Source organism: Nothoprocta perdicaria, unplaced genomic scaffold (assembly GCF_003342845.1).
Source record: "Nothoprocta perdicaria isolate Ctin4 unplaced genomic scaffold, notPer1 scaffold_76, whole genome shotgun sequence".
NCBI lineage: Eukaryota > Metazoa > Chordata > Aves > Tinamiformes > Tinamidae > Nothoprocta > Nothoprocta perdicaria.
The window spans coordinates 2,137,069-2,159,700 of record NW_020456043.1 but is presented as its reverse complement, the minus strand read 5'-3'; the positions used below and the strand labels follow the sequence as shown (position 1 = coordinate 2,159,700).

Genomic DNA, 22,632 nt, shown 5'->3' with positions numbered 1-22,632 from the left:
TGCGCCTGTCTGCAACCCAAGGCAGTCCTGGCCTGAGCTCCTCCATGTGCTGATCCAAAACCAGCTCCGTGAGCAGCTCCCAAACTGCAGCAGACTTGAAATCACCTCAGGATCTGCATAAACAAAAATAAGGCTCTATGATGGACATATAAGTCCATTTCTGCCAAAAGAGACGAGCAAGCCRTTAGGGAAGAAGTATCGGGTTATTTTTAACAATCTGGGATTAACCTCTTGATCTTCTTTATGCATCACAGCCACAAGACACCATTTCTTCCACCCGATGGAAGAAAATGAGCCGCTGGCCGAGACGTCACGAGCAGACCCAGAGCTACAGGGACCTCCACAAGCTGCGGGTTCATCCAGACTTCACCCCTCCGTGGGATCTCCGAGGCCCAGGTAGCACCAGCAGCTCCCCCTTCCCAGCTCTCTAGACCCACCATTGGGCTCGGGGGGCTCTCTTACCCCTCAGCTGTGGCCAGGGGACAAAATCACCGGGGAAAAGACACAGAAGTGAGAAATACAAACAACAAAAACAGCAGAGGCAAGCCAAACTTTTCCCATTTTCAGATCATTTCTAAAAAAAAAAAACAACAAAAAAAAAAGGTTGAAATGAATTTTTGATGTGTTTTGTTGACACTTCGACTCAAACACAGCTCCAGAACCCATTCTTTAGCCCATAGGCATCAGCAGCACAGGAGCAACCAGTGCCAACCGGACGGATTGGCGAGCACCCAGCCCGGGGCAGCACGCAGCGACGGGGGGTCCAAAACAGAAAGGGATGGATATTCCTGGCRATATTTAGGTTGCGTCAAAACTCTCTTTATAGCAGACATTTCACCCAAAGGCAGGAGCTCAAAACAGCAACCACAAGAGGACACGCAATTAGCATAAGGGATAGGAATTAAGGGTGCAAATACAGTTGGAGAGGGGTTTGGTGGTTTTGTGAGGAAACCGGGAGAGCTCCGCTTCAGATCACCAACTAAGGAGAACCAGGACTCCTTCCTTGCCTTTCTCCTTCCTTTTTCTCGCCTTTCTCTTTCCTTTTCTCTCTTCCTCAGCTCCCCATCCCCTTTTCTCCACACACCAGACCAGTCTCTCATCACTTCCGAGCCTGCCTTTCTTTTTTATCACCACCAGGCCAAACGAACGTGCGGCAGGTTGGGTCACACAGCTGATTTAGCAGTCAGGGAGGTGAAGGAATATTATTATTTGTGCTTGCAAGGCTGAAAGGGCTCCCAATACTGTGGATAAAAGGTGCTGAGAGGACACAGCGCTCTGGCTGCCCTGCCCTCTCCCTGCCTGAGCTCCTCTCCTCGCATTTCCAATAAAAGTATCTCGCTCTGCTAGTGCAAATAGAAACCCGGAGCAGCAGAGCGGCCAGGGGATTTGGTCACTCAGGTAAAGAGAGAAGCTGAATTCTGCGTTACCAAAATACAGGGGTTTTCTCCAGACTGCTGAGTCCAAGGGCAGACAGTGATGGCTTCATAGCTGCTAAGGGGTGGCCTTGCAACGAGCCACGTGTCATTTCCCTGGTTCATCTTCCCATCAGCAACAGAGGACGATGCTTGGCTGAAGCGGAACGCAAGCACGTGCTGGAGGCTGGAAGCCCTAATCCTGACAGGTGTGATTTGCAAGGGCACAAAATAAAAAAGGGAATGGGGGGACACTTTGCTGAGAGCCAGCCCACCCTGTTAAGTCACCAGAAACTGGCACCATTGTACGGCATCTAGCACGGAAAGCATCTAATCCCTTCAGCAATTTTCAAAAGCGATTACCTAAACAGCATGTACAAATCCCACATTTGGATGCTTAATTAACTGGTGGGCACATAAATGCCTGTTTTATGGGCCCACATGGTGAGCAGAGCATACAAATAGGGGATTCGGATGGCCTATTAAGGCAGCCAGGTTGGAAGCCGGGCTCATTACAGGAAGGAATTAGCCGCTAACGAGTAGCACATAGCAGCGGGGACCAGGCGATGGCCACCAGCRGCCACCCTGCAGGCACTTCCCTGCTTTTCCCGGTGGGAATGGTGGGCAGCCGGATCCGTACAGCCCTACAGAGACGTCCCGCGCCCTGTGTTCCGAGGAGGCACCAGGTTTTGCCTCCCCAAAGCGCAGCCCATCCCCTTTCCCCCAGGTTTTGCCTCCCTAAAGTGCAGCCCGTCCCCTTTCCCTCACTGCGCCGGCCCAGCTTTCCGCTTCCGCAAATCCCTCTCTGAGGCATCTTGTGGAGTTCCTACCTGAAAAGCCCCTTGGCTTTCCCTTGAATACCTTTGAAAACAAAAGCCAAAAAAAAMCCTAAAGCTCAAGGGGTGCATGCAGCTGTGATCACATCCTATGGAATTAGCAGTGTTCTGCTTTATCCCAGGTGCTGCTAAGATAGAGATCACACATGGAGGGAGGCCACTCTGCAAAAACCAGCGAGTAGCGAGCAACAGAAAAGTTTGCTGGTGCTCCTAAAAATTCATTTAACTCCAAAAAACAGGCTTCAGCCCTGCTTGGAATCRCATTAGTTATGCAACATTATTCAGCTGGGAGCAAAAACCCTCCAGCACGCGTTATTTCCTTAACTACCATTATTTGCTCTAACAGGGGAGTGTTCCAGAGGAATTAGGGAAAAAAAAAAGAAAAAGCAGATAAATGAGCAGGGAATTTAGGACTGATCCCAAGGGACTGGAAAGGAGAAACCTGCAGTGCTCACCATAAAAACCTCCCTTTTGAGTGGAAGGTGGTGGCAATCAGTTTTGCCTCCCCAGATCATAGGATGAGATTTCCTTGGGAAGTTGTGCAGCTTTCAGCTTACGGAAAACTCAGAAAYGAACTCCTAGGGTTCGCTCCATTATTTCCTGAGAGCCCTAAGTCTCCCTTCTGATTCATCAAGTGAGCAAACTCCTGGAAAAAATCATTACATCAGCACTTCCTTGTTTTCAGAAAAATTGCAAAGAAATAAACAAAACGGAATGAAATATTTCACCTATCAAACATTGATGAAAGCTCTCTGGAAAACTCAGCTGGGTCAAAGCCAAGTGCCACAAGCGCAGCTCTGCCCAGACATGTTTTTACCACCTCTACTCTCGTGTATCTGCGATGCATGGGGAAGGCTCAGCCACATCTACACTAGTAGGACAGTGGCATTAACCAGAGCCATCCTCAGTGCAGCCAGATCAGCCCGTGTCCACGTATGTCATATCCCTCAATTCCCCAAAAAGGGTGGCCATGCGCAACGGGAACTGGGTCACTCCCTGATCAGACCCGGGGGTGCTGCGGACGTGGGTGCTGCTGCTTCGCCCTCCCCACCATTTCCACCTCCCTTCGTGTTTTGCTTTTCTTTCAGCTCCAAACACGTTGCTACAGCAACAGCAGCATTTTGTCCATGCTCGGGGAACGGCCAGTGCCAATTCAGCAGCTCCACGGAAAGGTGGTGGCCTCTCCTCCYGCTGCGTGGCATCGCAGAGCACGTGCACAGCTCATTGCAGCTGCTGCTGCTCACCAGGAGACCAGCAGTGCTCGACCCTCAGCCTCCCCAGGCTGTGACTTGTTAGAGATCCAGCCCGAGTATCATCTCTGAAGTCTGAGACKGCAGAAATCCCTATTTTTCCCACTAGCCAGCCCTGATTTAATRCCACATTTTTCTCCGCCAGATGCAGAGTGAATGCCGCTGTGTCTCTGCTGCATTCGGGGAAATGAAACTGCAACCAGCCATCAGGAGGCCTCTGAAAAGATTTATTCCCAGCAACATCTTGCGGGTTCAGCAATGGCTAAACACACATTACCTTGAAGGAGGTTTGGGCACATGGAGCAGCAGGAGTCGCTGCAAAGGGGTGTCTCTGGCACGCTCAGAAAGCTCCCTGCAAACACCAGTCCGACGCTCACAAGCTGCGCAATATGTCTGCAAAAAGAGCGAGGTACAGGAATGTTGGCCCAATTCATCCATTTTGGCTCCTTTTTGGATTAATTTCCCAAATTTTACAGTTTGCCAATACTATAATCCACAACAGAACAAGCTGCTGAACACAGCAGGACGCAGAGGGCTAGTCTGCGGCCATCCAGAGGGCACTAACACTTAGAAGAAGTTGCTCCAGCATGTCCCGACATTTGAATGGGAAAGAAACTCCCAACATTTTCAATGCAAAAGAAAATCCCAGAATAAAGCAAGCAGGAATAAAGCAGGGGAAATCTCCTTTGCCGGGGAYGTGGGTGACCACAGCCGTGCTGCAGAGCTGCCTCCCTGTGCCGCTCCAGCAGCGCTGCCCCCGCAGCTCATTAGCCAGCTATAAAAATTATATTCGATTGTCCAATTAAGCCGATATAGGCGTAATTACTTAGATATAAAATTATTAAGACAAATTACACTTCTACAGACTCCAAAGGCAACTCAAACATCGCTACGGACTTTGAGGTTATGAGTACTTCTTCCTATGGTACTCATTCCCATGTGGAATGGGGACCACCGTGCCACAATCCTTTAAATTAAATTCAAATAAAATTAGAAATAAAAAATTTTCCTGGCCTGCAGCTTAATAAAATACTGCATCTGATCACACTGGAAAGAAAAGATCATTCCTCTTTATTCTGCTGGATGTCTTTTCTTGGTGTGAATTTAAGGTTTTGGAGCAAATCTAAGGTTTCACTCCCCCGCTTTCTCCACTTCTATTTTTGAAAGCACAAACGAATCCTCTCACCGAGATGACAGCTAAGGCACAATATGCCTCCTCCAGCAGTGTCAGCATGGGTTTATCCTGTTGTTCCCCTGCTAACACCCGTCCCCAYGTATTTCTCCCATCTCTAAATAACAAGAGTTTTGAGCCTGTCAGAATCAGAGATAAAATTAATACATCAGCAAATACTCACAGCAGCCATTCAGGTGTTCATATTGAAAAACTATTGGGATTTACCCCTAAAAAAAGTCATGAAATAAGCTGTGAAATTGGGCATGTGKCTCAGAGGTCCATTCCATGGCACAGGGCTGGGACACGACGGCATCAGACATGGCATGAGGTGAGCAGGGCGGGCGCCTCAACCCTCACAGAGATCCCAAACCTTCCTAGATGCTCTTTTCCTTTAAAAATGAGGGATGTTTACCAAGAGTTTTTCCACAGCAAGGTAATTTTCCACCTCAAAGGAGGGCAGCAGCCTTCTTACAGCAGCAGCACTGCCGCTGATCATCCCCTGTGAGAAAATGGCGGCCAGCTCCTGTAAGGGGATGGTGGTGGAGATGGCGGCCGGGGGGCACGATGGTGCCTGCACATCCACCCAGACCATCCCAAATGGAAACGGTACCATTTTCTGAGGGGAAAAGGAGCCTCCTAGGCCATGGTGCCAGGCAGGCAGCAGCTACTCAGCAGTCATGGGGGGCTGTGGCAGTCGGGGCACCATGAGGTGTCCGCTTCATTCCGCCACGCCAGCAACCCCCGGATCAAGAGGAATTAGCAGCTGGAAAAGGCAAAGGCAGCTGGAAAAGGCAAAGGCAGCATGCCAGGCCCAAGCTGGAGGAAGCAGGGCTAGGGCTCGGCGTAAATCATGGGGAAACATTAATAAAGAGCTCCATCTACCGACCCCCTGGCTCCGGGAGCAGCCACCGGCAGCCCAGGATTTCCCCAGCCAAGCTTAAAATGACAAAGGAAATTGGGGCAGCTCAGTCTATCCCATCCCTGCTGGACGGCACAAAACATGAGGGGCTGAGAAGGGCTCATCACAGAGCCCATGGGGTCCCCCTTTCTCCTCAGGCAGGTCTGCACGCGCACAGGCGCAGAGGRGGGTCCTGCAAAACTGCACAAACTCTCCAAAATAGATCAAAAACAAATCGAGTTTTGCAAATTCGTCATCTCCCCGGAGGAAAAAATATTTGCAGTGAAGCAAACCTTCCCCCTGCGGCTTCGTGCCACCTTCAGAAGAGGCTTTATTAGCATTCTTGTTGAATTTAGATTAATTGTAATTAAGTCTATTTTTGCCTCATTTGAGTGAAACATAGTATCTCTTTCATACTGCATTTCAGGCAGGGGGAATATGCATTTAATGAAAATAAAAGATGCTAAAAAGTGAATGAGCTGGAGAGCAGCGCCTGAGAACACCCAGTTTCATAACACCTGGAGCCGCGCGGCCTTGCAGGAGCGAAACCTCACATCCGTGCCTTGAAAARGGGAAACTACAGGAAAAGAGATTTATTTGCTAGTGAAAAGAGCCACTGACAGCTTAGAAGCTTTCTCCGTTTCAGTGAAAAGCAGCATAAAGCCATCCTCTTGGCGGAAAGTCCGAAAATAGCACCATAAACATCCCTCTCACTTAGCACCTCCAAAAGCCTTGATACCTTCAAAAACTGAGGCCAAAAACTGCAGAATGAAGGCAGGATGCACAGGCTCCCCCCAAAAGTAACCCAGCTAACAGACAGCAGAAGCCCCTTTCCCTTTTCCTTCTCCCCAATTTCTCCATGACTCAAGGTTAAAAATAAATTAGAAATGAAAGAGCAGAGGGAGAGATTTGTTTTTTTCCAGACCATTTAATGCAACTGCAAAGYATATTCAGACCACACTGTTGTCGCTCCACCAAGAGTGTTTGGGCAAAGGGTAGTTTTAGTCATTTGGGGCCTGGATTTAGCTCATGTGTCCTCACTTACAGGCTCTCAGATCCACAATTTCCAGGCAGAACCAAGATTGCTGGTCATTCACTCCAACCAGCCACCTCCTGCAGCACCAACCACACTCTCCCAGATACCTCTGGGTCTCCAAAATCCCCAGACCTCTCCACCATAGTCTTTTACTACTTCTCCCATTATATCTTCCCCAATAATATCTAAAACTGCATTAGTACAAAATGCACTGAGAAAGCCAGTGTTAAACATAGCATGGGATGCCCAGGGATGCCCAGGAAAAGCAAGAACCCACCCAAGTCACAGGGAAAAGCCACAAGTGTCCACCAGTAGGAATGTGTCCTACTGGGAATTTCCAAACGGTCTTTCCCCACAGTTCTGAGTAACATAAATCTATTCCTGAGCTTATATCCGTCATGTATCCATCCTCTTCCAAAAAAACACATATTGCCATTGGACTAGAGGATTAAGTTCACTCAAAACCCTTGGAAAAAAGCCCCATTTGCTCTAAGGGCCAGTGCCCAGCTCATTCCTAGGAAGCAGCTCATGTGCACAATGAGCTCCCACCAGCCTCGTCAGCTGCAACACTCGTCCAACATGTTTTCACGATGGCCTTTTACAGTAAGATGGATAGAAACGTGTTAGAAGTGTGCTAAAATCCTGGCAGAAGCATTTGGAGCTAATTATCGCTTTAATCTCTGCCAAAAGTCCTCCAGTCAAGGAGCTGCATTGCTGTCAAGTATAAAGAGGCAGAGTTAAGCAAAGCAGTGCCCTCTGATGGGACCTGTCGCCCCACGCAAGGGTCAGGGTCCCAACAGCTCCTGCTCTCTGTGGAGAGTGCACCCTGGYACCTGCTTAAAAATGCTGCTCTGAAGTATTTAGGAGATGGTTATTCTGAAAGAGCAACCGTTTCCCCGAAATTGGGCTTGAGTTTGAAACTACTGGAAAACAAGAAGTGGGGAAAAAAAATGTGTTCCTCAGCAGAGCAGAAACTCCCCTAGCACTGTCAAGAGGAGGCAACACTGAAGCAAACAATGGAGACCCTGCAATTTTCCAAAACCCAGATCARCCTCTCAGGAGCAATGGGAGCACAGGATGCAGCCGGTTGGGGTTTGCCACCCAGTGAGCAGGAAAAAAAGGCAGTTTCAACAAGCACCGTAACTCCTTGGCCCAGCCAGTGCCCAGGAGATGCCAACTGGGCTCCTGCAGAGCTGCTGTGGTAGCCATGGGCACTGAGGTGAAGCCTCCCAACCCTCTCCCTCCCAGTTCCCCAATATTTGCTGAGAAAGGTTTTTGCTTTGCTCTTGGCAGGGAAGCTGCTAGCCCTGCTCCTCCTGCATCCACMGCTCAGCTTGTGTTTCTTAGCAATCTGCTTTTCCTTGCACCGAGAAGTCTTGAAGAAGCCAGAGGTGGAAGAAGTTAAGGACATCACGTAGGAAATCCTACTATGGCAGCGACATCCAAACAYGAGTGTTGGATGCAGAAAGCAACAGGGGACCCAAATCCACATTCCCTGCAGGAGCACAAGCCGGGCTCGCAAACCATCTACTCACAAGGTGCTTCAGCACATCAAAGCTCAAGCAAGGCTCCCACACTCAAGTAGTTTGGGTAGGAAAAAGAGCAGCTTATGAACTAAAGCACAGCAGAATAGGTGAAAGATGAGCAGCTAAACAGCAATGGATCTTTTTAGTAAGGGCTGTCATGGACCACCTGAATTTCTATTTGGAATTTCTCTCTATAAATGTCACCCTGCAGCAGACGTCCTGACACAAGGGGATGGTTTTTCAGCTGTTTGTTTGCACATACAAACACAGCAGCTTCTGCTGGGGCTGCCAGGACAGCTCATTGAGCAGCCTGTACCACAGAGAAGCCCATGAGCAGCAGGGTGATCCCCGTGGGCAGCCCCATGCAGGGCCATGCGCRCTGCTGCTTCCAGAGCCCACCTGGGACCTGGGCTGACGTTAGGAGCCCTGCGAGCAGCTCTCCTGGATCCAAAGCATCTCCTGCAGTCCCTTTTTCCTGGGACAGGAAGCCTGGAACCCTGGGAATGGAAAAGGATTCCCCTTTTTCCCGGGAGTGGCAGCCCAGGAGGCTCATCCACCTGCACACGCTTTCCCACGCCAGCAGCCCCTGCAGCCCAGAGCGACTGAAAGAGCCACTTGCCATGATCAGGTTTTCACAGGTGAAGTGAATTTCAGCAGGCTGCACTGAGTGATTATGAAGCTTAATGACAGCCTCTTTCCATGCCTGCGAGGGAGCTCAGGGAAGGCTGYGTCCATAGGCAGCATAATTCCATATATTTTTGTTGGGAGAATGGACTYGCGGGGCTCTAACCCACCTCTCGTCCTTCACGGCATCAGCAGTGAGAGATGGCAACGCCACGGGAGCAAAACCCCACGACCACGGGAAGCAGCAACCCCGCAAAGGGCCCGATGCCCACGTGCATCCAGCACCACAGAAAGTGGGCTTGGATAAGCGTATTTTTTAAGGCTCCCTTTATCCAAGCAGACCTTGTTCAGCTCCAAGGCAGGACGGAGCTCGCTCACCGCACCAGCTCCTCCTGCGGCCCCAGCACTTCCCGGAGCTTGTGGTGTTGACACCACTTTTGAAACAGGCCTTGGGTGCAAAAGGTCGGTGTGTCACTGCACTAAGCAGCTCATCCCCCTGCACCGGTCGGCTGGTCTCCAAAAGGCTCGTTTTCCATGATCCAAAAGCTCTCTGCACAATTTGGAATGGATGTCACGAGCCTGGACACTGGAGCTATCCCAAGAGGAGAAGACCATCAACCTCCAGGCATTTGGCATCCCTAAATCCCTGCCTTTCCTTATCCTGTCTGGRATCTGTAGCCCTTTGTGCTGCACAGAGCCAAGACAGGGAAAACCTGCAGACAGAGAGAAATTCCTCCCCTCCGAGGGAGGACAGAAGCTCAGGGGCAGATGCCATGTGCAAAGTGAAGGAGATTAAAGGCTTTTATTTTTAGGGGCTGGAAAATGTGGGCCGGGCCAGGGCAAGCGCTGGCAGTGGGAGCTGGAGCTGGGATTTCCTGGGCAGCCCCTTGCTGGGCTCTGCACAGGAGAGGCCCCAGCTCCACGATGCACATCTCACACAGGAGGGTTTTGCACCACTCACTGTGGATTAGCAGCCTGCACCTACTGAGCCTCCTCTGCAGCAAAGGCAGAGCTGAAGCAGCTCCTCTTCTGGAAACACAACAAGGTTTTGTGAGGAAGTCTGTATTTGGCGGGGGGAAAAAGTATTTAAAAAAGTATTTAAGAGATAGAAAGGAAGGAGGTTCCTTTTGAGTGGTGGTAGCGTGGTCACTCCTAGCAGCAGTGTCTGTGCAGGGAAGCCAGCTCCAAACGGCCACTATTACCCACACCTGCCTGGCAGCCACTAACTTTTAACAGAGAACCACTTAAAAGCAAATTGCTGCATAGTCCCTCCTGGCAGCAGCTACCGGTGTTTGATGCGATGGCTGCCCTTTTTCCCAGGAAAAGAGCAAAGTGGCGGCAGAAAGACACCCGCCTCCGAGCACGGTAACGCGCACGAGGACCGAGGGGAGTCACTGCCGGGCTGGGCGGCAGCTCCCGCGCCGCCCRCAGCCCTCATGGGCCCCATAAAATCTTAGCGGTAGCCTAATCCTAATGCGGGATCGCAGCAGGCTGCTTCTCCCAAGAAATTCCTGAGGCCAAATAGGCTTTTTTCCCACTATGTAGTGGGCTGAACYCTGCAGCTTAGACCCTGCTTGAGCGTCAAAGGAGCAATGTGGTCCTGCAGGAGCTGTGCGACCCCAGAAGGGGTATGGAGAAAGAGCTTCCCTGCGTGAGCACTGCAGTGACCAAGGGCACTGCTGGGGACCGTGACGACCTCCCGCCTTCCTGCAGGGACCACAGAGGTCTAGGGACTGGATGAGGTCTCCTCTGACAGGCTCTGGGAACAGTTTCACCACAGAGTTCCTGAGAATGGGACCATAAACTCATTGTATCATCAAAAAAAAAAAAAGAGGGGAAAAAGCACTATTTAATGCATTTTCTGGACAAAAACTGCTTTTGCAGCTACTCACGTTCCGTTTTGTTGTCCCAGGGCAGCACGTAGGTTGAGTTCAGCAAGTCGCAAGCCCAGCCTGGGTCACAGCGAACAACAGGATCCCAAAGCCCGCAGGGAACAACAGGATCCCGAAGCCCAGAGGAGGCATCGAAAACCCCGAGCAGCAGCAAGGCTCGTTAGGGGAGATCCCGGCCGCCGCAGGGATAACATTGCCTGTTATTGCCACCCTGCCGGCAACAAGCAACAGCATCTTCCCCCAGCAGCGCTGGGCACCAGCCCTGGCACCGCGGGATGCCAGGGAGCGGAATCCCAGGAAAGTGCACGTCCAGGCYGGGGCTCTCCAGCACCCTCCAGGGTGTCTCCCTTCAGCCTGCTGCTGGCTGCTGTTCCTCACAGCATTAAAATCTGCCTTTAAAATTCATCGCTCGGAGCTCTTTGAGGATCCCAAGGTGCAAGGACACATCACTCTTACAGTCAGGTCCTGTTTGTACGGTCGTGCATTATCATTTCTTTGAGCTGTTGTTGTTTAGCAGAGCAGGGTTCACCCCATGCACAGCTTTGAGTTGCAAACCTTGTTAAAAAAAACAAATAATTGGCTGTGGGTGGTGACATTCTTCTGCACAGCTTCCCCAACAGGGGCTTTGCACCTCAGCACAGCATTTTTAACAGGGCTCTCGCCTCTCACCAACCATCATCATTTATGGTTATCATTATCATCATTTATCATTATTTCCCTGTTTTAACGGGGGAATTTAACAGCTCTGAGGAGTTGTGTCCTTTTATCAAAACTGGTAGAATTCGGGCAGCCCATTGAAGAATTAAGGGAAGACTCAACTTCCCCAGGTGAACGTGTCCAACACACTAAATACAACATCCTCCAGTTACTCCTTTAGAGGGTTTGGACCCAAAGGTAACCCAAAATAATGGCATATTTCATACCCTCAAGTTGGGGAACATCCCCAAAATACATTCGCTGTGAAAGAAAAGTGCAATTTCCATTCTGCAGAGAATTTTGAGGAAAAGAGAGGTAAGTAATTCCTTGTAAAGCACTGAAAACAGCTTTGATTCCAGAAGAGTCCAGCTCACAGATGGACTGCAGTGAAAAAAAGAGCGCTACCAGCAAGGTAGAATGAAAAATGCTGCCGTTTTATTTGCAATATCATAAGCTGCATCTCCCGCCGCACCGGCTGGAACTGTAGTGCCAGCTTTAGCAGGTAGAACCATATCCGTAACATCTTCAAACGTTGCCTTCGGGCAGGAAGTTAATCTTCTTTCCCTCTGTTGATAATATTTTTTCTGCAGGTTACACCTGCTGAAATGCAGTTTGCCCTCCCCGCATCAGAGGATGGGTTTCGGGACAAGGAATCTCACGCTGGAACATGGGTGCGTGTCGCTGTACAGCAGCTGTGCCTCGAAACAAGCATGGGAACAAGCAGAATGTGGGATGGTCACGGATTTTATCCACTGTGAACAGTAGCACCTTATAAGTGTTGGAGAAACAGGATGGAGTTGTGGGGCTGGAAGAGCTCAGGAAGTTCCCTACCTCATCTGCTCCTCTTGACCACATTCAACTCCATGTCATTCCCAGTCAATCCTTTCCTGATCTATCTTAAAAACCTTCTCAAAGGTGTCACAGCCACCCTGGGCAGCCCATCCCAGTCCTTTCTCCATCTTATCAGCAGGGGATTCTCCTTAAACCTACCTCACTGAAATCTAAGCCTGTTATTTCTGGTCTCATTCACAGACAAGGCCTAACAAGGCCAAACAAGCACCTCAGTCCCTGCCCCCTCCACCAAGATCTGGCCTTCTGCTCACCAAGGAGTTTTCCTGGAGAAGGAGAAGACTTTCTGACCACGGACCAGCTGCTGGAACCTCATAAATCACCTATAATCTGTTTTTGAATCAGATTAACTGGTGACCACAACCTCATTCCACCCCTGGCCAGTGCTGGACAACCTCCATGGCTTGCCAGAACTCCATCCCTTTCCCAACTGGCTGGAAAAGCAGGGAGAGAGCTGCTCCATCTGCCAGGTCAGGCCAGTGAGCAGGCAGCCTTGTCACCAGCTCCCCAGCACCCTGCCGTGCTTGGGGCTACGAGCTGGGCTGTTAGCTGCGATTCCCCGGCACACTCGGGACCTCAGCACAGCCACCGCTGAGCTCTGCGTTTTGGGGGAGAGGAGCATCCCGGGCAGCGAGACGCAGCTCGGGAGCCGGGGACAGCAGAGCCAAGGGGCTTGGCAGATTCAGGTGCTCGCTCCGCAGCTGCCGTTCCCACTCCGGGCTGAATTCTACAGCGGGCAGCAGTCTGGATTTACTGCCCGGCCCAGGGACGAGCAGCTGCCTAGAAAGCTTAAAAATAAAATGTAGCTCGGACAGCATAAATACAGACAGGCGTTTGTCCCGAGAGCTGAGCTGCARGGAATAGAGCAAGCACAGCGTTTCTCTGAGCCTTGTCCACAGAGGACACGACTCCTCACTGGTTGTCATGAAGGTGACCGCTGATTTCATTGAATTACTCCTAAGAGGTGACTGAAGAGAGGGGGAAAAAACAGGAGGCATCACTGAGCCACATCTTACCAAAACACTCAGCAGGGTGTGGGTGCCGAACCTGCATCCTCCTCCTAAAGGAAGGGGGTGGCTGACCGGCCAAATTCCCAGCAAGGAAGTAAGTGGCTTCATAGTATCTCAGGTTAATGGCAAAACTCATCAGTGTGGGAGCCTGGAGCCCCGGCAGTCACTATTTTAAGTGCAAAGTGCAGACAATTTTACTGCTAAAGGTGCTGCTCCGTTTGGGTGAGCGCTCAAGTCTAGACGCAGATGGGAACTTTCTGAAACCCCCAGCTTTCCATCGCTCTTCGCAGGGGATTATCAGGAGGACTCCTGCAGGCCCAGGACAAGGGAAGTGCAAATGCCTCCATGCACCTGGAGAAACTTGGAGGCAATGCTGAGAAGCTGCAGGAGGAGCTCGGCTGTTTGGGATCCATCTCCCTTTGGTGGCTCCAGAGGACTTGAGAATTTGGGATAGAGCCATATGGTCCAGGGGCAATTTAGGGCCATAAACGGAAGGTTTTAAGGCCTGACCCTCACCCCATAACATAGTCCCCTTGCATAGCCAAGGAAAACAGCACAGCCAGGGCCTCGCTGTCCTGGACACGTGTCCGAGCTCCAGCCGAGATGCTCCAACCTTTCCCAGCGCTCAATTCCCATCAGTGGCACCCAAGACGTCACTGCTGTTTCTCCTTTTATTCCAATTAATCATTTCCCCTCTTAGCCCAGCACCTAATGAGCAGGGACAAGACACAGCCCTCGACCAGCTCCCAATCACTCCTCATTACGCTCCGTGTGCCAACTCTCTGCTTCCCCGGCTGGCATGAAATATCCAGAGCCCCCCGCCTAAGCCGTGCYGTGACCGTCTGCAGGGACGATCCCGCTTTAGCTGCGCCGTCAACGAGCCTGGAAGCAGCCCGCTAGCTCTGACGCCTTCTCAGAGCAGCTTTAATTTTGATTAATCTCTCTTCCCAACTTTGAAACCATACAGGTACCCTTCCCTACGCAGCCAGGCTTGTTAAAATCGTAAATCAATCTCTTTTGCTCCCTCTCGGTGCTCAGAGACCTTTCCAGGCCCAGCCAACCAGCTACAGCCTACGAGAGTTATTTACTGGCTTTGCTTCATCCCTCCACAGAGAATAAACCCACTCGCTGAAGCCAAAGAGCCAGAAACGTGTGTTTGCATTCAAGTAATTAGTAGTTACCTCCTGTGGACGCTGCGCTTGGGCACAGCTTCATCCGCGGAGGCTGCAGGTGAATCCGGAGCCCTCCCAAGGGGCCGGCATCGCTCCCTGCCCTGGAATTCACCCCATCTCGTGTCGCCCATCGTCACATCCTTAGCATCTATGTAAGAGCAGCTGTAGGATAAACACAAGCGTGCACACACATTCATACACACACGTAGAAATATCTTTATGGCCAAACTTAGACACCGGCTGCTTTAGGACGCCAAGAGCAGGTACCAGTACCCAAGGTCCTATTTCAGAGACCTAAACTGGGGTATTTTAATTCCTCTCTGAACTACTAGGCAAAAGCAGGGTGCCAGTCTGCACCCTTAGCCCTCCAGAAGGGAAACACTTCAGATATATAGATTTTTTTTTACTTGAGAAGAGCAGAGACTCTGCTGCAACCCTGGCCAGCGTCGAGCATCGCTGCTGTTGGAGGACACAGCAAACATACAGGGGCTGTTTGCATGGAAATTATAATAATATTATTTCACAGCACTCAGCAAGGCGGCATCTAGAAGGCAGTGAAAACCCACTTGCCGGGAAGACGTCAATTTGATTTTAAGTTTGTTTAAAGCAGTTTTAAACACTAAACAAGTAAACATTTATAACTGAATAAATAGTTTCCAGTTTAGTCAAGGAGCATTCAGTGGTTGTTGGCATAAATATTCAGTTATGGAAATTATTTGATTGAAATAGATTTTTATCTGCCATAAATAAACATTGCCAGGGCTGAGCAGAGCCGCTGAACAAGCGGCGCGGATTACAGCCGCCGCCGCCGCCTGATGCCGGGGAACGTTGTATTTAGAAGCACTTGAGCTCCGCAGCCAGCTCCCATCTGCCCGGCCCTTCCCGGCGTCCCTCTCGTGATGCCAGGGAATTCCAGGGCCCGATGGAGCGAGCGGCACCGGCAGYCGGTTGGGACGGCGCGAGGTCAGCGGAGGAAGATGCCGGAGGAGCAGCGCCAGCCTTGGCCATGGGCCGCGTTGAGCAGCGTGCGGACGGGGGGTGACTTCTCCAGGAGGTTCCTATGGGCGAATAGCTCCAAGCTCAAGGCATGTTGTGTGTCTGGTGCCGAACAGGTTCCCCAAACAGCCTGGGTGAGAGGCTGGTGTCCTCGGGGGSCAAGGCCACAAGGTCACAGCTGCCACCCCACTGCTCTGGGGCACTGAAGGCAGCTGAACTTTGTTGGCCGGTCACTGTCTAGGGCAGGGCAGGACCTGTTGAGTGTTTGGGTAGGGGATGCAGTGCCGGGCGAGGACACTGCTGCTCCTGCAGGGATGGGAGTTGTCACACGAAGCTCAGCACAACGAGCACCGAAACCTGCACTGGGAAGTGGCTGCACTCAGGTGCCAGCGGGATAAGGCCCGTTTTGGAAACGGGAGCCTAGGGGAAAAAAAAGAAAAAAAAAAAGAAAAGGAACTGGAAATGCAGCTCATCTGGCCACAGGTGACACCAGCACCGCAGAGCGGGCCCTGAGCAGCAGTGGGGAGAGGGCAGAGCGCAGAGCCCCACACAGAGCCCACGCAAAGCTGCCCATAGGATAGAGCCTCCTGCAGGGCCCAGGCTCCGCAGTCCTTCTGCACGGGCTGCGGCTCCCTTTGGGGTGAAATCGGGGCCTTTCGGCACCCCGGGTTCCTGCTGTGCGCGGAGGGAAGCAGCCCGGGCGGGCGCCGTCCCTGCCCAAGGGCTCCGCGCGGCCGCCAAGCGCGGGCCGACGTTGCCATCTAGCTTCCATAGGGGCGCGGGCCCAGTCCACACACCTGCCTCCTGCAGCCAAAACACCGTGTTCCGCCGCCAGCCGCTCCCCAGGGAACGGGGAGAACAGCCCCTAGATCTTCTAGATCCCCTAGATCTTCTAGAAGATCTCCAGGGAATCCTGGGGAACATCTGCATCCCCAGCCGAGCTGGGAGCACCTCTCGTCCCGCGGTTACCCTCCCACCGTAGCGCTCRTATGGACGGCTGCAGGCAACAGCAGCAGAGGAGGGCTCAGGTGCTTCCAGCAGGAAAGCCCTTGCTGAAACAGCTAACATTAATACTGAGAACCTTAGTTGAGCTTCAGGATCTCGGGCAACCGACAGTGTTTCTGGACAGGCACCCAAAGCAGCACATCTCTTTGTATAGTTTATGTTACTGAGGTTGTTTCTACATACCCCAAACCAGAAGGTGACTTTGCACAGCCCCTTCGGAGTTCTGCAGCAGGTCCTTCTCCTCACTTTTCTGCCTTTTTTCCCCCATCCCAGTACCAGCAGCGTATTCCAATATCCCTGCCAGGAAACTGCACACATGGCAGGTGTGCTGAGGTGCAAGGATCCCTATGGAGCTGACCGCGACCCACTTGGCTCTGACTTGTGCTCAGCCAGAGATGCTCCGCTTAGGAGAACACCAGGAAGATCCCCCCAAGTCTGGTCCCACAGCTGTTCATTGCGATGGAGCACATCAATGCCAGCTGGCTGGAGCTGAACCTGCAGCAAGATGTCTGCGAGTCCCTCCTGCTGCTCCTACACCAGCATGGGGAGAACCTGAAAGCACCAAGGATGCAGAAAGCCCCAAAAGCACCAAGGTTGTCAGCCCAGAGGGCCGAGCCACCAGCATCCCCAGCCACACTCAGCACCGTGTGGGCTGCTCCATCTCTACCAAACAGGCCCCAAGYCAGGAGAGTCACCTCCTGTCACCCCTTCTGGGGGTGTCTTGGCAGCAGCTGAACCCCCAAACAGGAGCTACTGCCCTTTCCCGCTCCCACCCGAGCGCATCTCAGCCTCACGTCTCCGGCCTAAGGACCAGATCCATAAGCCAGTGCTTTCCTCACGGTGCTGCAGACTCCTGCAGCCTCTGACCAGCAGAGATTTTTATCTGCTGCATAATTCCATGCAATTTACTRTTTTTTCCCCTTCCAAATCCCTTAAGAAACTCTTAATTGCTRAAATGCCCTTTATCTCTCAAAGCTAAGGCATCACTATCTTCTACTTTGCTTCAAATATGCAACTTTATTTCCCTGCAGAAAAAACATGTATCAGTTCTCTGCTATTAATGCAGGAGTCCTTGAAGAGTATTTTGATTTCAACTTGTTCTTTAGGGGAATCAGCAATTCTTTATAAATCACTTCGCTTCAAAATAGGTTTGAGCTTCACGTCCATATAGCTTCATAGTCCATAACCATCAGCTTCAGGAAGAATCTAAATGCAATTTTCACTATGAGCTCAGGAAATTCAAGGCTTTTGCACCTAGTACTTGCTGTATGTTGGGCAATAAATACCTAGTTAAGGCAGTAATAAGGTAAAAAGGCATTATCGTTTGTACTATATCACCTTCCCACTAGACTTAAATGTTCTTGCCTTTTTCCTATTCWATTGCTCCCATCTTTTAAGGCATTTGCAGAATTACAAGGTGACAATTTAGGTATTTTAATGTGTACAAAGTAATGCAAAAACATGGTTTTCCAGTAGGAAGTTGCTTTTCAGTTGGTACCCTGAGCTATTTGATGAAGCTTTTTGTTCCCCTCTCCCCTCTCTTTTTTTTAAATCATTTTCAATACGCATTTTTCAGCTGCTGCTTTGGTCCTTAGCTCTCAGGACGAGCTGCTCAGGATTCACTGCTGCTCAAGGGCACTCAAAGTGCAGAGAAAGGTGCCCTCAAAGCCATTTACTGGTGGAAAGCAGCAGCTTTGCTCACAAAAGAGGGGCAGATACCCACAGCTCCCCCGTGGGCTTGGGCATCCGGAGCTGCAGAGATGTCAGTTCAGGCACCGCTGCTGTTTTCCAAGCTTCTTGTGAGCTGCAAGTCGCAGGGAGTCCTGAGGGGCCCTCGGGGCAGGGACGGGCCACAAGAGCCRTGTCTGATGGTGCCTCACCCGCTGCTGCTGAGGGCTCGTACCAGAGCTGGGAGCTGGATTCAGGAGGGAGGATCTGAGCTCCCGCCACAAGCACCCAGCTACAGGCACCTCCACCTGGAACAACAGGACTTGAACCCCCGGCACGGAGCTGGGAGCAGCACAAGGTGCCTGGCACAAAGCCGGGGAAACGGCCCATCCTTCCGAGGTCCCTGCCCAGCCGGACACGTCACAGAGAAGCCCCAGGTTGGYGCCAGCCCCAGGGCATGCTCCTCATCCCAACCCTTCTGTCGGCAGCATCAGTCACAGGCAGGAAGCACAGGCGCCTCCGAACGGGATGTGTCCAAGCAGCCTGTGCACCTGGAGCAATTATCATAGGCCAAGTCCAACATGGGACAGTGCATGGAAACTCCAGGAGCAAGGATCCCCATGTCTCCCTCCTCCCATTCCACATCTTCACTGACCTTACACATCATGGAATTCAATACTTTGTTCAKATTCCACATAGAATCATAGGATCCTTAAGGCTAGAAGGGACCTCTGRGGATCATCCAGTCCAAACCCCTGCACACACAGGGTCACCCAGAGCACGGGGCACCCGGGCGCATCCAGGCGCCTTGGGAAGATCTGCAGAGCAGGAGCCTCCSCAGCCTCTCTGGGCAGCCTGGGCCTGGAGTCCCAGGCAAAGTTCTTGATCCCTGGAGTCCCAGGCAAAGTTCTGCAGGGCCTAAAAGTCCTGCTGAGAAACCTGCTCTTACCTTAATCCTCTTCTGGGAAGCAGGAACCAGTCACATCAGCAGGCAAAACCAACTGCTTCACTTGCTTTCTTGCAAGAAATCTTTGGGATTGCTGCAGGGGTTAAAGGAATGCTTAAGAACAAAATATTTACTCTCCCAAAGAGAGTCCTCTTGATATCGATGAAAACAAGATTTGCCAAGACTCAGTAACTGTTTAGAAAGGTAATTAGTGCTTTTTGATTTCCAGAAYCAGGCTGAAAGCAGACAAGTGCTCCTCACAGGATTCACTTATCTTTGTGGATATCAGCAGAAACCCAAAAATCAATGCCAGAGGAACTAAATGCTATTYAAGGTAGAAACTGTCCTTTATACCGCAAAGTCAGGGGTAATTAATCCCTTCCCAGTCACTGGATCCAGGACAGAGTGAACAGCATCTTCCAGACACAGCCCAGCAGGAACCTCTATTAATAACCACCAGCCTCGCGCTGCTGCAAGTCCTGCTCTCTGGATTTACACTTACTTAAGGGTTCCCCAAAACATCCTTTCCCAGCTTATTCCTGTCATAATCACAGCCTTTATCCCCTGTGAAAGAAGCTATTTTAATAAAACTCGCTTGAAACTCTCCTGTTCGATTAGTCCATTTCAACAATATCAAAACTTCTCTGCAGTGCTGGAAAATCTCATCCACCGCCTCCTCTCCGGGCTTGTTTTCACCCCCCTATTCTCTAAATATTTTTCAAGCTTAGTGTTTAACTGTGTTCAGGAATTTCTCCCACATCAGGAATGACCGCCAAGTTTCCAGAAAGCTCTTTACATCCAGGTGCCAGATGTCTATTGCTACATCCTCACCTGGAAGCGGAAAGATCCAGGTTGGAAGGGATACATGGGGATCCCTAATCCGGTCTCCTGCTCAAAGCTTTAAGTTTGCAGAGAGTCTCCAAGGATGGGCAGTCCATAACATCCGGCTCCTGTCCCAGAACTTGGCCACCCTCGTGATTTCTTCCTACCAATCAGGAATATCACAAGGGCAGAGTCCTTTTTAAACTGTCCTCTCTTTCTGGCATGAACTTCTCTCTCCATTCTCATCACTGTTTTGAAGTTTGACCTAAGCCCACTTTTTATCGCAGCCTTCTCTAATGACTTTGTCATTAACAGCTTCCTGTCCTTGATTTTCCTATTTCCAAGTACTTCCCAAGGCAGCTTCTCATTGTCTTTGCCATTCCCCACGCAGCTTCTTGCTCTGCTCAAGCTCCTGCTGTCCTACCTCCCACTTTGGGCCACTCATTTAATCCTCTCTCATTTCCTTCCACTGCAAGTGTTATTCCATTTTCACACTTACATCCTTAAGATCTTTAAAGACCTTGTTAGCTTTCACCAAAAAAAAATAAAAAGTACCATCCTTGGAAAATATAGCAGTAAATGCACTGAAGTTTAACAAAGCAGCATTATATTCTTGCTCCAAAGCATCTGGTTTTGTTGATGGAAGTTTCAGTTCCACTCTTGGGAATGAGGATTCCTACTGCTAAAATCATTAACTCAGTTATTTGACAATTCCTATMATCAACTAACTGCATTTCAGGGTGGGAATATGCCACCTTCCCTGTCATGCCTGGAGTAAAGACACCCATAAGGACTTCCAAGGATCTCGAGCCTCCAGCCTACCCCGCACACCTTGCCTAAAGGGACTTTTGTTCAGGCTTTACCTCTTGGTTAAACATCCCAGGGTTAACTGTTCTCTTCTTGTAGTCAGCCGATGGGATAGCTCCCTTGCACTAAGCTTACGACTAAACATAAGGGAAGTCTTAAAACTAGGTGTATTTTACATGGCACGTAAGCAGGTATTACCCTGGCTTGCTCCTTTAAGTCATGTCTCAGCACTTTTGTTACTTACCAAGTACCAACCTTCTGCCAAATGAGCCTCCGACTCCCCTTTCGCTGTCACCCGCTGCCTGGTGACTGCAGCGCCGACCTTGGTGCAGCTTCATCCCTTGGTGCAGCTTCATCCGCTCAGCGGGAGACAGAGGGAGCAGCCAGAGGGGCCTCCAACTGCTTCAGCCCCAACATCTCCCTCACGGCCCCCCAGCTCACGCGGTAGCTTCATCTCAGACCCCTGCYCAGCACCAGCTGCTCCCCCAGGGCTCCGTGAAGGAAGCTGGATGTTCAAGCTCACCAGATGACATCAAGGTGTTTTTTCAACACATAACTCTGCCTTACTGTGCTCCCGTTATAAATGTGTGCATACATACAACGTACACAAAAAATAACATTACATATGAGCCTTGATTTACTTCCACATTCACAGAAGAGGCAATTCCAACTGCCCAGCACATTACACACTAGAACTCCGGGACCTGCACTGTCCGAATGCTGCTCCTGGCTCAGGAGCAGCCTTCTCTCTGTACTTGATATAAAGCCTAACATTTTCCACAGCTTCCCAAACCCTCATTAGCTCTTTTAGCACAAAAAGGGCAATTAAACACRAAGCTTAAGGTACCACCCTGCAAGTCAAAAGGACCATTAAAATGAGCACCCTTTTTAAGGCAGGCAGAGCCAACCCACTTCTAAGCAAAACTGGCAGCTGCCCCCAGGAGCACTGGCTTCCCCAGACCACCTGCCATTCACTTGGTGCTTTTAAGCAGGTCTTACAGGCCTGGCTGCTGCCCTGAGCAGGGACAGGACCTCCCAATACTATCAACATCATGTATGACTAACTTCGGGAATCATGAGCTTTGAGGCACTCATGGCTTAGGACTCAGGAGCACCCTCTGCAGCTGAAGTTATAGGGAGTAGAAAAGGAAGGACTTCCCACCACATCTAAGAACAGAAACACATGACATGAACTTCACCCAGGGTTACATGACATACCTAGCAGCCAGGAAAGATGTAGCTATTGGAGCTTTTCTATCATATCAGCACTCATTAGATTACTAGGTTGTTTGTAGCAATGTTGGGAACACCAGAGAAGCTCCTACCCTTCAGAGGGGCTGGGAGAGGGAAGCTGACAGTTGTCACAGAAGGGAAATGCAGACACAGCCAAAGGACATAGAAACCATTTATTGTGCATCACGGTGCCACGAGGCTGCGGGTTCCTTGACGCAGCGCAGCAGGAGCCCCCAGCACCGGGCTCATCCTCCCGGCACTCAGTCCAGCTGGAAAAGAAGAAGGCAGGACAGGAAGCTCGTGAGGCGAGAGCAGGGCGAAGCCCCCTCGGCCCTCGCGGCGCCCCCGCGGCACTACCTTGATGAAGCCGATGTCCTTCGCGTACTGCCGGAAGCACTGCCGGCACATGTTCAGCCCGTACTTGCGGATGAGGCCGTGCCGGTTGGAGCACACGCGGCTGCGGGGAAGAAGGCAGCGAGAGCGCGTCAGGGCCGCTAATGGCCGACAGAGCGCGACGGAAAAGGGGTGGGGAAAGCTCGCTTCACGCCCGTGCTCGCCGCGCCCGCCCCCTCCAAAAGCGGCGAAGGAGGCCCAAGGGCTGCTCCCTACGACCACGCACTGACCAGGAGCGCGATCCCTGCCCGAACTTCCTGGGGTGGCTCCAGTAGAGCTGCTGGTGCCCCATGTTGCTGCCGCCGCCTCAGCCGCCAAAGGAAGATGGCGGCCCGCGCGCGCGCTAAAGAAGCCCTCCCTGCCTCCCGGCATGCACCGCGGCGGTCC

General features: G+C 51.2%; 1 protein-coding gene across 1 annotated transcript; it reads right to left on the bottom strand.

The window, feature by feature from the left end:
* Positions 1 to 22,018: 22,018 nt before the first annotated feature.
* RPS29 (ribosomal protein S29) lies at positions 22,019 to 22,563 on the bottom strand. Its single transcript, XM_026051530.1, has 3 exons — positions 22,476 to 22,563; positions 22,210 to 22,309; positions 22,019 to 22,121 (listed from the first exon to the last, which is right to left on the bottom strand). Exons 1-3 carry the CDS (start codon positions 22,535 to 22,537, stop codon positions 22,113 to 22,115), a joined length of 171 nt encoding a protein of 56 aa, XP_025907315.1. The 5' UTR covers positions 22,538 to 22,563; the 3' UTR covers positions 22,019 to 22,112.
* Between the last annotated feature and the right edge of the window lie 69 nt (positions 22,564 to 22,632).

Bases quoted from the DNA above. Each gene is read 5' to 3' on its own strand.
- RPS29 (XM_026051530.1), bottom strand. From the start codon at position 22,537: ATGGGGCACCAGCAGCTCTACTGGAGCCACCCCAGGAAGTTCGGGCAG. The intron at 22,310-22,475 runs GTCAGTGCGTGG...TCTTCCCCGCAG, and splicing joins GGGCAGGGATCGCGCTCCTG to CCGCGTGTGCTCCAACCGGC.